Source organism: Dermacentor silvarum, chromosome 1 (assembly GCF_013339745.2).
Source record: "Dermacentor silvarum isolate Dsil-2018 chromosome 1, BIME_Dsil_1.4, whole genome shotgun sequence".
NCBI lineage: Eukaryota > Metazoa > Arthropoda > Arachnida > Ixodida > Ixodidae > Dermacentor > Dermacentor silvarum.
Genome location: NC_051154.1, coordinates 215,282,546 through 215,300,189, shown reverse-complemented (window position 1 = coordinate 215,300,189; position 17,644 = coordinate 215,282,546). Strand labels below are relative to the sequence as shown.

At 46.0% G+C, this 17,644-nt stretch overlaps 1 protein-coding gene across 1 annotated transcript in view; it reads right to left on the bottom strand.

Moving 5' to 3' along the window:
- The window catches only part of LOC119436755 (nose resistant to fluoxetine protein 6), a 28,241-nt gene extending 11,475 nt beyond the window's left edge, over positions 1-16,766 (bottom strand). The window contains exons 1-5 of the mRNA XM_037703748.2: positions 16,405-16,766; positions 5,942-6,150; positions 1,791-1,911; positions 1,347-1,434; positions 744-838 (exon numbers count right to left, since the gene is read on the bottom strand). Coding sequence (XP_037559676.1) covers positions 744-838; positions 1,347-1,434; positions 1,791-1,911; positions 5,942-6,150; positions 16,405-16,702 — 811 coding nt within the window. The 5' untranslated portion in view covers positions 16,703-16,766. The remainder of the gene's footprint in view (positions 1-743; positions 839-1,346; positions 1,435-1,790; positions 1,912-5,941; positions 6,151-16,404) is intronic.
- Between the last annotated feature and the right edge of the window lie 878 nt (positions 16,767-17,644).

Here is a 17,644-nt window from a genome sequence, read left to right as displayed (position 1 = left end):
TACATGATCGCCAGCAGGAGGGCTACGTAATAGACGGGGCTGCCCACGTGCAGTGAAATTTGCGTGTGGTTTTCTGTTCAGACAGATATTATGCCATCGTCGTTACGGCTGATATTAAGGAGCCATTGAATGATGCTCAAAGTAACATTCGCATAAGCGGGTGCATAAAAAAAATACGGCGCAAAAGCACAGGACACACATACATGCCGTGTTGTTCTCGGCACGTACTTTCTATCGTCTGGTTTGACAATCGCATGACATGAACCGACTCACCCAAATAAGCCCCACAATAGTGCACACAACTCGAGGCGCTCTTCTGATGCTACTGCTTACGAGCGCTGTCAGAAAACGACCTCGCTAATGCACTATAGTATAGAGTTTTTCTCTGTGGGCCGTGTATACCGAACAAACTATTGACAGCCATTGAATTAAAATACACAACTTTGCTTCGTATTACTATCGGGTGGATGACAATGTTACCCTTTGTTAAAATAATATCGACCCGAAATATAATACAGAAAGGAATGCGTCTTATTTGTATTGTGTTATCTGTCCCTCTGAAAAGATCGAAATTGTGTCACACAACCCAAAAGGCTTTTAATGGGAATAAATATATAGAAAACGTGTATATAATGTGTTTGTGCAATGACACTGACTGCACACGTAGAAAAATAAATGATGCAGTGACATTGATTTCTAGCTGCCGTACCATCCAGACCTCCAACTTAGATGGTTTCTCTTACCCTTTTGCTTGACGTTGCATCCACCGCGTGCTGCCATTATCCATTCCGTAAGCGTTGCCACGACAACCGTGAGTGCAAGAACTCCCAGCACTGCCCTGGAATTGGAACGAGAAAACGCAAGACGATTAATGTCATGAAAGACACCCACCTATACGATTCTTTGAGCGACCACAGTTCGATTCTTTTTGTACGTGACGAGATCAAATTTTTGCATTAATATGCGCTGATTGCTTCTCTCTAACGACAGATTAGGAAACTTTGACTTGGAGAACGCAGTCTTTTTTCTTCGTAAACATCTCTATCACATCATCCGGCCTTCCTGGAGTGAAGCGGATCAAAATGCGCGTTGTCAGCGTGTCATCTATTTTCACAGAATATGAGTAATTGTGCAAGTATTTCAGGGCATCTGTCGTGTGCTGAGGCTTTTTGAATGGTTTGGACACGGTATCCTCTCTCTCAGATGAATAAAATATCAACAGCTCGAATTTGCTCGTTTTAGTAGGTGTATTCTTTTTTTTTTACTTGTGATTTGTGAAATAATTAAATTCATTCATTCATTATAAATAAATAAATCTCACAGCAGTAAGAACACTCAACGCTTACATGGATGCTGCTTGAAGTTTTGTGATGGTCTTAGGATTGTCCGTGCGACAGCTTCTGACGGTGGAGTTTATCCCATACTGGCCGAGCACTGAGAATCAGAAAGGAAGAATGAATCAACCCATATAAGCAGCAAAGTGTTGCCTATATTAGACATTAAACTAGCGGCACAAAAAAAAATTGACGCTATGTTGACCAGATAGGTAATAGAAAGCCTGTGATCCGTAGGCTTTTACTAACGGGTGTACGTGTGGACAAATAGCTTCTTTTAGAAGAAAACTACACTTTAGCACCCTCAAGTCACGCGCGAGCGTAAAACTTAAATGTCATTGTCTTTCTGCGACGTTTTCCAAAAATCCCTAGCTACACACTTCGCACTCCGTGTCCGCCTGGTGCCCTGACACGCAGACACCTGCGGGACTACAGTAACGTCGTCCGTCGACGTACTTTTTGTGGCCAACACTTGCAGGTCCTCGGTGGTACACGTCGACGGAGTGCAGATCCCGATGCGATAGTCCGTGCTGGCGAATTTGTTGTACGTGGTCCGCGTAAGCGGGTTTGTACGCCCCTGCGAAATAAGACGCATTGCTTTTAGTCTCTTGTGGCTTGCGTACAAAACCTTTTTCTTCGTTTGTTAAAGGAACGCTGAAGAGAAACGCTGAATCAGTTTACAGTCACAAAGCATTCTTTCAAAACTCAGTTTTCATTAATTTCGCGGTAAGTGAATGATTGCTCGAAAACAAAACAAAAAAACGTGGTCAAACATAATTTTTCTTTTACTTCGCGCCGAAACTTCAGTCCCGATAAGGCAGTGTGACGGCCCGTATTTTAAAGAATCTTTCTTTCGTTCGTAAAGAAATAAACTTTATTTACGAACGACTCTTTGCCCGAACCGTCGTTGCTAAAACGGATGATTTTGGATTTTGGTAACACGGATGATTTTGCAAATGCACCTCACTCTTGCAATTATCAAGGACACCCTCTCGCTGAATACTGTAATGCGCTGGTCATATGCGGGTTTCTCTTGCAAAATAAAAAAAAAACTGTTTCTCCGAATTCAAAATTACGTAGTTTTTTTTTTCTTTACTATCTATCTCGTTTTGTCTCTTCTTTTTTTGTGTGTGGGGTTACTAAAATTCTGATTAGCACAATGGGTTATGTACTTCGCAAACACATTCATGCTTCTTTTTGCTTCGAGTTCAAATAAGTTACGGTTATCACCTGCGCGCAAAATCAAGAAAGGAGTTCTACACATGTTGATTGTCTTAGTGGAAGATGTTTACAACGCATGAGATGCTCAGGTAGAACAATTGCCACCCAAGCACGCAAGGCTTGGCTGGTAATTCGAAGCAATACAAAGCGAGTATTGAAAGAGTAATCTGCCAGCCTGTACGGATTTCGGATTTCTCTTTAGCGTCCCCTGATATTAATATGAGTTGCGCATGACGACGGCCTGTTCGTGCATATGCAACGATATGCTATATACAAAGTACAGCAACAGACGTGATGAAATAAGAAAGTGCGAAATCTTGAAAAATCAGTATCAGGTCCCATGTCAACAAAACCTCTGGTGTGCATAATGAATGCGATCTGGTGTTGGCAAGTTGAGACAGCTGGTGACAGTATTACGGGACGATAGTTGCGGCGCCAACGAAGCACGAACAATGAAGACGTATAAGTCAGTTTTATAATTATAATATGCATGCGTTTAAAAAATACTCTTACATTTATTCGGCACTATTCGGGAGCCATTTCTATGGTACTATTTAATGAGACTTCTCCGCCTTTGGCTAAGAAAAAAATCGTATCATTCAAGCTACTCAATAAAAGTTAATTTAGTGCATAATGCTACTTCTTTCCGAAAGGTGAGAAAAACTAAAAATAAAAAGAACCTTGAGAAACCGTCATGAACATATTTTATTGCGATAGCAATTATATGGACACTCAAAAGCAGATTTCTGCCGTCGGCGTCGCCGTCGCCGTCGCCGTCGCCGTGAGGTTCCGTATGACGTCATTTGGAGATGAAATCGTCGCCGCGCGCCGAACGCTGTATGTGCGAGTGAAAGGGCGCGAGGGGCGCGTCTTTCACGGGGAGTGAACGCACGGCGGAGAACAAACGCGCGTTCTGCGCCGTGCTCGCTTAAGGGCTGCAGAAGTAGGCGTCTCTTTTCTCCTTTACAATCACCATATATGTAGAGCAAACGCGCCTTCTTCAGACACGCGAGAGGCCGTTGGGGAGGGGGAGGGAAGGGAGGCCACGTTTAGCTGCGGCACCAAGTGCCTATTTATATCAGAGGCTCCGGCAACAGTCACCAACGCCGCACGCATTTTGAGCTAACGCGGGCAAAACGCCGACGGCGTCGACAACAGTTCTGCGTGTTGCCGATGCTGCTGCATGTCCAAGTTTATACAGCTTATAAAGCTAATATCATTACTCCGTATAGCTCTCTACAAGTTTGCTATCGCAATTGATGCTTCGCCTTTCAGGTGAAACTGCGACAACTTTTTTTTATGCGAGAGCATTACTTGGCTCGTTGTGCAACCCCGCCGTCACTAGAAAGGCGTAGCAGAAAGCCGTGGCAGAAAAACGGCACACAAATTACTCCATTTTCATCTCACAGAAAAGTGGCCACGGTGTGCATTTGATCCTCCGCCCGACCGCCATTGCTACCGCTCCGTAGCCGCGCGTGCTAACCACTGCTCCACAGTTGCATTTCGCCGCCATTACAAAAGGCGATAATGGCGAATCTATTCCAGCCTTTGCACGTGGTTGGACTTTGTCTGGCGGGCGATTCACTAGATGGCAGAGCGAGCGGCTGTGGAGCGAGCACGGTGAGCTGTATCCGATCGCTCTGCCTTTCGCGTTGTCGGGGGCCCGCAGACACAGTCGCCGAAGCCCGTGGACGACGGATAAGATGCAACGCGTTTCAGGTACCCGTCGCACGACGACTACGACATCCCCCAAGAGTATGAGGTGGAGTTCGCCTACGAACCCGATGAAGAAATGTAGTGTCAACCGCATGGTGCCGCTCAAAAAAAGTACGGTCATCGCTTGGCAAAGTGGTGTCATCGTGCTGAAAAGTGGTGTCATCGAGAAAGAACACTGAACGCAATGTGCGTGAAACACTACTTTAATGAGAACTCCGCAAATGAAACAAAACTGACATATCGCAGTGTGGCCGGTTTGTCGTCTTCCGCTGTTGCGACCTCATAAACAGCAATATATTACACTCGGAAACAACGCAGCAGCACTAAACTCAGCAACATTTCGCCGCAACACTAAACTCAGCCACGTAACTCACCGACACACTCAGCGACAAGAATGATCTCGCATTTATACATAATAAGAATTGCTTAGGTGCCCCCCCTCCCCAGTTTTTTTCTCTCTCTCTCATTCTGTTTGCAAATATGAAGAAACGGGCGTATGAAAAAGAAATTACGATAATGGAACGCAATGACAAGAAAACTGCGCGACTGAAAGGGCTGTTAAATCTCAATGCGCTTTGCTGACTGCGCACTGTCTCTCAATAGCAAGCTTTATACCTTGGGATCCCTTATCTAAATACACCGGAACGGAGAAATGTTATCGTTCGCCCTCCACCGAACCAATTTTGGTACACCTTGCCACATTTCAAAAGAAAGCTATAATCTGCCAACTCCGGTGACAAATCTTTGGTTTAGGGCTTCTGTGGTTTTACGAAAAGTGCTAGAAATAGAAACCTTTTACAAAATTAATTCATCAAGTTTACAAATCAATAACTCCGCAATGAAAAGAAATATCGCATTCCTGTAACGTGCACCAGTATGATCGTCCAAAGCCTTCAAAATATAGGCACCGCTCCGCAATATACCACTAATTTACACCGTTTGCAAGACACACGTTAACAACGTAACAATTTCATGGAAATTCAACATGGTCCGTTTTGGAAACTCAACAAAGTACAGTTTAGAAACTTTTGATTTCCGTTTTTAGTGGGGAGTTACGGAGGGGTTTATTTTAATTAACTGCAACTTTTGTAAACACTTGTTGCCCTGAATGAAAATTGACGTTGCAGCTATCGTTAGAATTTCATTTTTTTTTTTTAGTCTGATAAAATTATTTTTGATCGGTACATTGGTTCTCGAATGAGAGCGTTTCCGCATTTGACATGATTTGAATAGAAAACTCGGAGTTGGCCCATGAGAGTTAAAACTTTCTCTCAAATAAGAACTAATACGCTTGAGAAAATAAATAGAATCTACCTTTTTGCTGCAGGTTCAACTTGTGGACCGTGTCTTAATAAAAAGCGGTGCATTACATGACAACCTTAGCGTCAGCGCTTGCCATCAGGTGGCACGTTGGGTTAAAATGCTAAAAAGAAATGCTAGGTTGAAAAAAATACTAGGTTCAAACGATTAAGCCCAAACGACACGAGGACATCAAGAGCAACACATAATTTCAAAATCAGTGCCGTATTTGAATGATTCTATAGGTTTGTCGTATCACGATTTCAAAGAGCCCCAAGACACTGCTACATTTGGCCCGTTTCTATTAACGGTCCTTTCGTCCGCCCCCACATCACTTGTGCGGACTGAAACAGATGATTTCGGCCTCTTACCAGGAGCTCCCCAATCTTGTGGAATCTGTCGACGAGCGAGCCCATGAGGTCGACGGGCATTTTGACGTGCATTGAACAATATTGCCCCTGCATAGTCTTCTGGCCCTCGCTGTTGACTGCCCTCGTGTGGAGGCACTGCTCGTACGAACCGATGTTCACCTGGCCCCCCTCGAAGATGTTGCTGGGGAGAAATCCGTTGGAGAGGATCACTGAAAAGTGGAAGCGATGACGTGAGAAACGAATTACCGTGCGCTCCACAGAAGTGCGCTGCGCTATGCTATAGCATGTTACAGACAGATACTTTAGCAGAAGCGCGGTAAGGTTCGGTCACGCGGGGCAGAAATAGTGCTGCACTGCTTTCAGTATAGGTCCCCTAAAACTTCCGAGAACAGCGATCCATTCACTCAACTGCTCCAAGTGCGCTACACCGTAGCAGGAGATGCAGATGATTAAGAGCACCCATGGGCATTTTTAAAGTAATCGTTATCATTCATAGTCGTCGTCGTCGTCGTCGCTGACCCGCCGTGGTTGCTCAGTGGCTATGGTGTTGGGCTGCTCAGCACGCGATCGTGGGATCGAATCCCGGCCACGGCGGCCGCATTTCGATGGGGGCGAAATGCGAAAACACCCATGCACTTAGATTTAGGTGCACGTTAAGAAACCCCAGGTGGTCCAAATTTCCGGAGTCCCCCCACTACGGCGTGCCTCATAAACAGATCGTGGCTTTGGCGCGTAACACCCTATAATTAAACTTTTTTTTTTTCGTCGCTGCTGCTGCTGCTGTTGTTGTTGTTGTTGTGCTATGCTATAGCATGTCACAGATAGGTACTTAGCTTCTGACTGCTGCTGCTGCTGCTTGCTGGCGCTTCTGCTGCTGCGCGGGCTGCTGCTGCTGCTGCTGCATGCTGCTGCTGCTGCTGCCTGCTGCTTGCTGCCGCTGCTGCTGCTGCGCTTCTGCTTGCTCGCTGCCTGCTGCTGCTGCGCTCTGCTGCTGCTGCTGCTGCTGCTGCTGTGCTGCTGCTGCTGCTGCTGCTGCTGCTGCTGCTGCTGCTGCTAGGCTGCTGCTGCTGCTGCTGCTGCTGCTGCTGCTGCTGCCTGCTTGCCTGCTGCTGCTGCTGCTGCTGCTGCTGCTGCTGCTGCTGCTGCTGCTGCGCTGCTGCTGCTGCTGCTGCTGCTGCTGCTGCTGCGCTGCTGCTGCTGCTGCTGCGCTGCTGCTGCTGCTGCTGCTGCTGCTGCTGCTGCTGCTGCTGCTGCTGCTGCTGCTGCTGCTGCTGCTGCTGCTGCTGCTGCTGCTGCTGCTGCTGCTGCTGCTGCTGCTGCTGTTGTTGTTGTTGTTGTTGTTGTTGTTGTTGTTGTTGTTGTTGTTGTTGTTTCAACAATATTTGAAATCAGTATAAATTTAGAAAATAAGAACTCTTACTGGGGAAAGACATGTTATTGCATCGTGCTCAAAGTGGAATGACCATCATTTAATAGCGAATTTATTAATAATAATATCATTATGATTATTTACATTTTTTTCACAGGTAGTGTGAAGGATCTTTCTCTTCTGTTCCGTTTTCGGATAGACACTGAGAATGGTCTGCCCCAGCAGCCGAAACCGGCTTCAATGATTCAATCTGTATATGAGGTAGCCTCCCTTTTCTTATGCCTTAAATTATGTGCACCGATGTCTAGAAGAATACGCATGAATTCTTTTCTGCTTGCACTTTATTGCCATCGCCGTTAGCTAGTAATATGAGTTCACTCTAGTCCCTTTAGGCACACTGATAGTCAAATATATATCTTCCTGCATTGTAGGGAACTGTTTTTGCCACTTTCCGAAACTAAATAATATACGGGGTGTTCATTTTAAATTTTTACGGAATTTTTAAATATCGCCTGTGGCAGGTACCATAATTATTGTACTTGAGCTGATTTAATCGAAGAGGAGGACATGACTAGCACGATAAAGCGAAACACATATTCAACTGGTTAACGAAACTTCACTAATTAACTTATTAATTATTACTTTATGACATATATTGCAATTTAATAATTGTAGCCGGCAAGTTTGTAAGACGTATCCACTTGAAATGAATTTCAAGGATGACAACAGTTTCTAAATATATTTCCCAAAGTGTGGGACGAAATACATAGACGTTCCTGTTACTTTTGTGTTTCAATGCATAAAAAAGCGTTTGGTTTAGAATGTAACTGGAACAACAGTGCATTTTTAAGGCGAGTTTGATGGTACAAATTTCCAAACTGGTGTCATTCTGTAAATTCATTCCAAGTGGATACGCTTTGCAAGCTCACCGGCTACAGTTCATAAATTGAAATGTGTGTCGTAAAGTAATTAATTAAGAAGGCAATTTGTAAACTTTGTCCATTATTTGAATATGCCTTTCGATTTCTCGTGCAGGCAATGTCCGCCTTTCTAAATAATCCAGCTCAATATTGTCTGCAACATGCGATTCTTAAAAATTCCGTAAAACTTAAAAATGATCAGTATGACTGTCTACACGGGGGCTATTGTTGATCTTTCAAGTCGTCTTAGTTCACGCCCTTAATCCCGAACACCATCCCTGCGTTCTTAATGAAAAGCTGGCGGTAAACAAATGCGAGAGCGAACGAAGTGGCAGCGAAGGCGTTGGCCAATCGCAAACAGGTGTTCAAAAAATACACGTTGCGCGAGTTTCTCCCCAATAGAGTAAACTACGCTCCAGGTAACAACGCAGGACATAGCAGGCCCTGCAACAGTGCACCTGTGCATAGGCGAGGCTTGTAGCAGGATTCACTGGACGGATCGAGTCCAACGTGCTGTGACGTCGCCAATTCGTGGTAACAGATTCGTGTGCGCTCTCAGCGCCGGCTGATAAAGTAGAGGGTCCTTTCTCTCTTTCTTTCTTTTCTTTCTTTCTTACTCTCGTTCTATCTCTTTGCATTCGAATTCAAGCGGTTAACAGGTTGACAGACGTGTACGCAGAGCAACAAACTGCATCGCCTCGGGCGACCAAGTTGCTCTCCTTCTTCCTCAGCGGATGCCACGAGAACCAGCATCGTAGATTACCAAGTGCGATAGGATAATTTATATCTGTTTGTAGTAGTTTGGCAGACGACGCAACGCTCATTTTAATGGCCCTCCCAGAGCCCATCCCGACGCGCCTGCTAGCTGATGAAGGCACCAGAAGAGTGTATCATTATGTAATTTCCTTTCTCTCGATCTCTGCCGTTCCTCTTCGCAACGCTGCTGTCAAGGGTTGGGGTATACTCCCCGGTCTGTTATGACGTCTGCTCTTTTTTTTTTTTTCGTGCGCATTGTTTCACTGAGCTGGATGGTCCACTGACTTGCCATGACGTCACGGATTCGCCCGTGAACTTGTTTCGTAGTGTGAATCTTTAGGGGTAATCCCGCCGTGGTACGCACATCACCAAACGAACGATGAAGCAATGTAATTAGTGATGAAGTGCGGCAGAAAAACCGGCTTGCGAAACACAAGACCCCTTCGAAAGGGGGAATTTCCGTTTCGCAGTTTTGTACGCGCGCCGCGTCGCCCGGAGAGAGAGCCACCAAGCTTATACATTTCCTGATATGCCTTCGTTTCAACTTTTTCATTAGCCGGCTGTTCTCCACCTTCCTTCCGTACTGTTGAAACTTGGCGTGTTTACTCAAACGAACGCATTTTCTCTCTATATTGCAGTTTTAACGCAAGTCCCACGGGATATCATGGCAGCACATCCTCCACAACAACGGCTGCTTCAACTAGCACTTTGGTTACATTTTCTGTGGACAAGGAAAGAATAGTAAAATTATGGTCCTCTTAATGGAGCGAGAGCATTGTTGGTTTTGCTAGATTGTAGACAAGGCAAAGAAACCTCGCTCTCCGCGCGTCTCTATTGAGGCTTAAGGTCGGCAAATGGTGCCATGCTCCCCGAGGTTACTGTATCTAGCAGATGAGACCACGTGCCGCGCGTACAACATTCGCGAAGTTACTCTCTCTAATATTCTCTCATCTGCCAATTATGTGTAGTTTCAAGAATATCTAACGCCAGGCTCTGCTTTGCTGTCCCCCTCATCTTCTCGCGGGCGGCCCATAGAAAATCTGTAAGCTTAAGCCCACTATCTGCATTTTGTCTCCGGACACGGTAGTAGCTGCGTACGAAATTTTGCGAAGTAGAAATTACACGGCCATTGGCTCACGCTCGCACGAACTTATTTCATTTTATACACTAATGTTTTTTTTTCTTGTTTTCTTTTTTGCGTGTGTGTCCAGAAAGCGGAGCAGAAACGAAACTGAGAGATTGAATACCTTAACAGAAGTTGCTTGGAATTCGCACGCTAATTTCATCCGCTCAGTTTCAATGAGCCGATACTGCCGTGGAACATCCCTTGGAGTACTCGTAATTTTCGCTGTTGCAGCTGTCAACAGGCGTCACTGAAGGCAAATAGCTGCACTCGTCACTCATATACGGGAGTGGGGCAGAGAGGAGGCAATATATCTACGATTTCCGCAAACATTCTAGAATCCACCAATATAAATATCAACCAATACAAATAGACCTCTTGCGTAATGCTGACAACCCCGTGCGCGCATTGGTTTCCCCGGCACCATCGTGAAGGGTAAACATGCGGACGAGTGCAGGACGAGCATACGAAGTTTCTGGGCCGCGCGGGCTCTGCTACAAGTCGTGCCGCCCGTTCGTTAGGTGTAGGTATAAGAAATGTGTGCAGCGCACACATGCATATATATAGTTATCTTTCTTTCACTCATGAGCAACAGCGCCGTCATGAGGTGCGCGTCATCCGCCTAAAGCCATGTAGGCGACAGCAGTCACTTTTCTTGAGCCAGGAATGATAGATATACCTTGGATTATACGTATATGCCGGACAGCGGTGGCTGCGACAAGCCGATCCAGTCATGTGATCGAATACTTGAGCGCTTGCGAGGCTTCTTCGGCCGTACTAGATGACGACGCTGAATTGCTAAAACTAGCACATGAGATATCGCAGCATGCCGCGCTTCTTTTGTTTTTTTTTTCGAGTAATTTGCTCTGAAATCAGGAATGACGTAAGACTGGAGAACAGTTGTAGCTCTTGCAGTCATGGCCTCTTCCCGTCGCCGCTTTCGCGTTGTATTAGTCAACAATGTCATCGAGAATCAAGCGCGGGGGAATGCCAAGAAATATTCTACTGACAACCCTGTGCAGGTAACCAAGCTTACGTTAGCAAGGGGCATGTTTGCAGCTAAAACGCTATGTTTATGTGGGAACACTGCAGCAAACTCAATGAGACGTATAGCAGAGCTCGCGGGGCCCACAAACTTCCTACGCGCGTCCTGCGCTCGCCCGCACGCCTATACTTTTAAGATGGTGGCGGTAACCCAATGTGCGCACAGGGTTGTTGGAATTATGCAAGAATGCAAGAGGTCTATACCAATAAAAAAAGCAAATAATTTATTGCGTGACCAATTCACACTGTGCGCTACACGTATCCATTAGGTTACATAGTATGTCATGCGCATCTGGAGCACGAAACAAATTGTTTCGAAGTTTCGTACTGGGACAGAAATGCGACATCACGAACTTACAAGTATATGGTCCTCAACGGAAAGGCGCTTATCGACAGAAATACTTGTCATGTAGTGGTGCGCTGGCGTTATACTGGGACACTGTTTCATCGTGGAAAGCACAGTGTAAACAGTTTCACACCTCCGGTAGCAGTGCGCACCGTCAGTGATGTTTTTTTCCATCCATTGCAATCGTTCCATCTCGTGCACGTCTTCGTAAACACAGTTTAAATGCACACTTGTAACACGCCGACTGGTTCTGTCGTCATGGTTTTCGACAGCATGCTGCTGTTACTAAATTTATCGCTACACTACAATTATTTTCTCTTTCTCTCTCACTCTCTCTCTCTTTCTCTCTCTCTCTCAATTTTTGCGCCAACTTCAAATTCCTAATTCTGATGCTGTTATACCAACCGCTAATGAAATTTGCAACTATACTATAATGACCTGAGTGATTCAACTATTTACCTCAATTGGTATCTCTAGATTAATATGCGCACACCTATCTGGTCATATTTCCCGCACCAAGGCAACGTGATTTCTGCCACCGCAAGTTTATCCCGTACCGTTATCAACAACTTTCGCTAACGATATACTGTCACATACTGCAACGTACTGCTAACGACCACTGGCCCCTTGGACATCCCAGGCGACTTCAATTACCGCGCATCACCAGCTATGGGGAAGCACCGAGATGAGCTTCAGACAGCAGAATGACGGCAGCCCAATGTACCGGCGGAGCACTTGCTTAGACTTGACTTTGGCTTCAAAGCGCTTGTCGCTCTCTCCCTCTTTCCTCTTTGTATTCCCCCTTTCCCTTCCCCCAGTGTAGAGTAGTAAACCCGAGGTTCGTCTGGTTGACCTCCCTGACTTTCTTCTCCTCGCGTCCTCTCCCTCTTTCGCTGACATCACGCTAAGCGAATGCCATTATGCAATCCGCAAACCCCAATTGCTTGCAAAGGCAGATGAGAATTTAGCTGTCTTCAAGAGCAACCAATTTTTAGACAACATTCCATTACAAAGTTGCGTAGTTTTGTGCCGCTTGGTGGCTAAAAATCTAAATTAACAATTTCAATTCATTGATAAAACCCTGTATTTTCTCCACCTTAATTTTTTATTGGATATCTAGTTCCGTCAAAAAGCGCGAAGGCTTGTTTTTCTTTATATTGTTAGATTGTTTTCACATCTGCCGTATAGGCATTGTGGTGCTGCCTTTTGTGGTTACTACAATGAGCGCACTCACACGATTACGCTTCCTACAGTTTCTACTATACGCCATTTTCTTTTTCTTTTCTTTTTTTTTTTTCGTCCCGGCCCTCAGGGGAAATGCAGCACAGTTATTATTGCAGAAAAGCGACCAGTTCCTCCTACGCGCAGTAAGTGTTTACATTTCCACTGATTCATCGGTTCATTACAAATACACCCTAAGGCGTATTTTTCCTCTTATTATGCGAATGAAGTCCGCATGTCCTTAGCCCGTTGTCTACAGATGATGCGTCACGCAAGGTTCACTCTCTCGTACGATGTGTTGCATAAGCGAAATGTACAAGCTCTTGCTGACGCATTTCGGCGGCCTCACGTTCGTCTCCGACGTAACCTGCCTCTATTGCCTACGGCTGGAACTGGCCTTCCCAGGCTCATATAGACATCTTAGAATTAAGGACCGACCACGGTGCACGAAACATGAATGGACGCGACGATACTAACGAGCGATCCTTGTCATAGCCCGAAATCGCTGAATACATGTGTGCCAGCGTGCATGTCATCATGTACTACGTTGAAAAGCGATCTCGTGTCGTTGGACCGACCTGCCATATATGTCCATATGGCTACAACACATCGCCTTTGGTCAGCAAATTTTGGTCACGCCTACACTCTTCCGTGCATCGCCGTATATACAGGGTGTTTCAGCGAACACTTTAAAACATTTTTAAAGGTTGCCTGTGGCAGATAGCACAATTCTAGTTCATGAGATGGTCTACTCGAAGAGGCGGACATTAGTTACACAAAAAATTAAATGGATAATCGACTAATTAATAAACATTCGCTAATTAAGTTTTTTTGACTAACTACCTTATGGCCCATATTGCAATTTACAAATTTTAGCCGTGGAGTTCGCAAGGCGGATCCCACTTGGTACGATTCGCAGGATGACGCCAGTTTCGAGATAATAATTCCCGAACTTTGCTGAGAAATGCATTGGCGTTCCAGTTACTTTCCTAACAAAACGTAGTTTTATGCATTGAAGCACAAAAGCTTTTTTTTTTAAGATTTCTTTCTGAAAACTTGTCTGTCTGTCTTCAAAAATTCACCATACAGCACAGACTCCCATGGTTTGTCATAGATATCATATTAGAATGTGTCACTGGGCGTGTTTTGCCATTTCATGTCCTAAAGTTAGGTTGCGGCTTATGCATGGAAAAACTTAATAATCATTTGTCTGATTCCTTTTGTTCAAAGAAGGAGATATATGCCCGAGCATATACGGAATTGTGTACATTAATTCGGGCACCTGAAGACGACGCTCTGTTACTGTACATTTAAAAAAATACTAAAATGTTACTCGCATTAAACTGTGACTGAAAGGACATGCGACAGCAACTTCGTGTATTTCTTGATGTACGTGTGATAGTTGGTCAATGGCCGTTTCAGTCGCACGCTGGCGAACCTGTACTATCAAGGCGCAGATGCTACGCGCCTTTGTGAAGCCTCTGTGTTTGCTGCTGCGTGGTAATGTGGCGCCATTTAGCATGCACTGGACGAAAGACAGTGGTTTCCTCTAAGATTTCGGTGCACACTTTTGCCTCTTTTACCGTGTTTTATGATTTCTTTTTTCCATGGTTAGACATATGACACACAAGAGACTTCGGACAAGAGGCTTCGCGAACCAGTGAAAACGAAGCATAGAGCGCTTCTTTTTGTGCGACTTGGGAAGTATATAATAAAATCAGGCACCAATAGTTTCCTCCTGCAGGCAGACTGCGTATACTGGCTCGCTATAATCCGTCCTTGAGTGCACGGATAAAGCACGTGGCTCAGGCGTTAGTGCGTGGAAGTTGTTCGCGGTGTGCGTGGGACTTCCCCGAGTCGAAAGCGAGTTTCTATGTCATCACGACGCGTGCAGTTATGTAGTATGAGCCGGTCTGGCGTTCGGTTTTCTCGAGCTATGAAGCACCGCCGTTAGAGCTTCTCCTCTCGCAGCTTGAGTGGTGTTCGAGAGCGCGGGATATACTGCGAAACGGAGGAGACAGCAAAGGCGGGAAAAGCGGGAAAAGCGGTGCAAAACGGCGGAGCCACCGATGCTTCGATCGGCACTGCCTTGTGATTCCACTCTGAAGGAGCTGTTTTACGTTTTATTGCGTCACCTGAGCTGAAATAATTCCAGGATATTAAAGCAACTTATACTCAAATTAATGGCGCAGGAACGTTTACATCGCATGGATGTTTTCGGTAAATAATATTCGGACAATTTAAGTGGCATATATTCTCTCGAGGCCAATTGTATACACTATAATGTGCCTTCAATCTTGTTTTTTTTTTTTTCATTACTTCCAAAGCGATTGCATAAAAAAAAAAACCATCCTGAAATCCACGTCAGATGTCGCGCTGCTCTTGGCGCGCGTTTTGAAATGGTCGTATTAAAAGCTAACGTAATTAACTATTTGCTGAGCACTCTGGGAATTGAAACTCCATAACGTAATTGCTGGGTCGAGGGCTATCCAATAATTAATAAAACCAGGACAAAAAATGCCTGTCAGCACTCCTTTATTTTAAGAGCTATAGAATATACTTCTGCGTGTGATGACTTCTTAGTGGATTTGGGCACAAGTATACCTTCAAATCCGATACTCAATGATTCGTCAGAACTGCCAGTCAATTACGACCGGGGAAAGCGCTTCGTAGAAAAAGACTGCCACTCCCTCTATTAGTTAGCAAAATGTGACACTTTTTGCGCAAGGAAATGCCACGGGCGCGCTCCCATGCACAGGTCGTGCCTCGTTTCCAGACGCCGTATCAAGGGTGCCTGGTTCCTGGTAATGCACTACGCTCCAGAGGCGGATACAACAGCAACGAAAACACGCACCACGAAAACATACACGCACCACGAAAACGTGTCATCATTATGTATTCGCAGAATCTTGGGCAACTACACAACGAAGTCCTTTTATTTATTTATTTTTCCTGTTAACCTTGTTGCCGATTTGCATCGCGGTGTTTGAGAGGCACATCACAACAATAATTGACAGCGTGCTTCTTGCGAAGTGAATGATGAGGCAAAAAGAGCGGAAAGGCATTTTTTTTCCGATGTGGCGATGCTGCTGTTCTTTCTTTTTATAAAAACCACGCTGACAATGCGTCCCCTGTAGCCGGTGTTAATAAACTCTGTGGTAGCAGCACTGGAATGGGCAACCGCACTAAAGGCGAATATTTCGACGGCTACATCTGCGCTGCGCGAGTGCGTCTGTAATGAACAGAGCGATGCCCAAGCTGAAATTGCGACCGAAATGCATCCCGCGCCGTTGCCTGCTAAATAGGCGAGCCTGCATTTTAGCGATATACAAAAGGCGATGTAGCCCGCCGTCAAAGGGCGTTTAGTGCGGCGCATTCGGCATACTCCTCTCCTCATGCAACACACTGCTGCCGCTTCGGAGAGCTTGCACTCAGTGGAGTGTTTGTGTCCTGCGGCACTAACAACAGTGGCGCAGGAGACAAAGCTTCCGAAGGCCACGATGGCCAGCAGATCACTTCGTTTCTCTTTCAAACTCACACCTTCCTTCAAAATTGGAACACATTAAAACGCGGCCACCGCTAACCGTTCAGTAAATTGCTGCCCTTATGCCGCTATACGACACAGGTCCCAGAGAAAGAGGTATGCATAGCTCGGCGTGCATTCTTTTTTTTTTCTTCGCTTACTTTTCATAGCCCAGGCATCCTTATTCTTTAATCCGAGCAGGAGCTTCACGAGACTCGCTGAACAGGTGATGCTCAGGTCCGGGCTTGTGATCAGGTCCGACACGCTGGGTAGAAACTTGGAGGCGAGCACCTTGGTCACTGCAGCGAAATCGGCCTCGAGCCTCTTTGTAGGCGATGGTGTGGTAGTCGTCGTCGTCGACGTCGTCTCTACACCGGCCACCGCGCTGGCGAAACCAACGAGAGATGACAGAACGGCGCATAAAAATAATAACGCGCGCGCCGTTTGGTGCGGATTCATGGCGCACGCCGGGATGTGTAGAGCGATTACCCTGCCGATGGACACTGCTCCGCCGTGATTACAATATTTCTTTCGGTGTAGAACAGGTTGAGTGGAATCGGCGTATATTATAGGAGCGTTCCTCTCTCTCTTTCCGCCCTTTCTTTCTTTCGCTGTCTCCCTCTCTCTTTCTCTCTCGCTTCCGTTGGCGAAAGAAGAGACCCCCAGGAATTCACTGCTCGTTCCGAAGTCCGATGCGAATGAGCGAGGGTCAAACAATAAACGAAGACTCCAAAATACCACGCCCGCTGTGACGTCAGTCACACCGTGCTTTTTAAACTGGTCCGCGTGGGGTGCTTCCCCGAGAGGACCTTGGCCGCCGAAACTGACAACGAAACGCTTCCAGCCCGGCGCATTGGGCCTACCCGGTTATTTACGCCAGTTGTAAGCGCGATGCTCTTCGTTTCCCTCTCCCACCATCATTCACGGGAGCGTACTCTCTCTTTCACCGCCTGCTGTAGTCGTGTCGTAATGTTTCGGCGGAAGGCTGCCTACGTGAGCGACCAGAAGGGGTAGAACCTAGTCGTGTGCCAATCCAACGCGATGCCTGGGCACGCTGGAGAGGTGGCTCAGCCCATTTGTAACGCACGACGCGTCCGAAATTGCTTGCTTTCCTTTACTCATTCGGGGGCTTTGTGAGCCTTCAAAGTGCGCGAGTCAGTCATCGTGCGCCTCCGAACCGTTCGCGTTCTAACGGCTCCGAGGACCGCCCACACGAATTCTATCTTGGTTTTGGCTCTCCTGCCAGTGACCTTAAGGAGATCTCAACTGGCCATTGTCTCGTCTTGCGTCTTCTTTTATTTCTTCTTCTTCTTTATTAGAATATCGATAAGGTCACGGTCACTCATCTATAGAGACCGTGTCGGTACAGATCAAAGGGTATGGTCGAAACGAACTAATGTT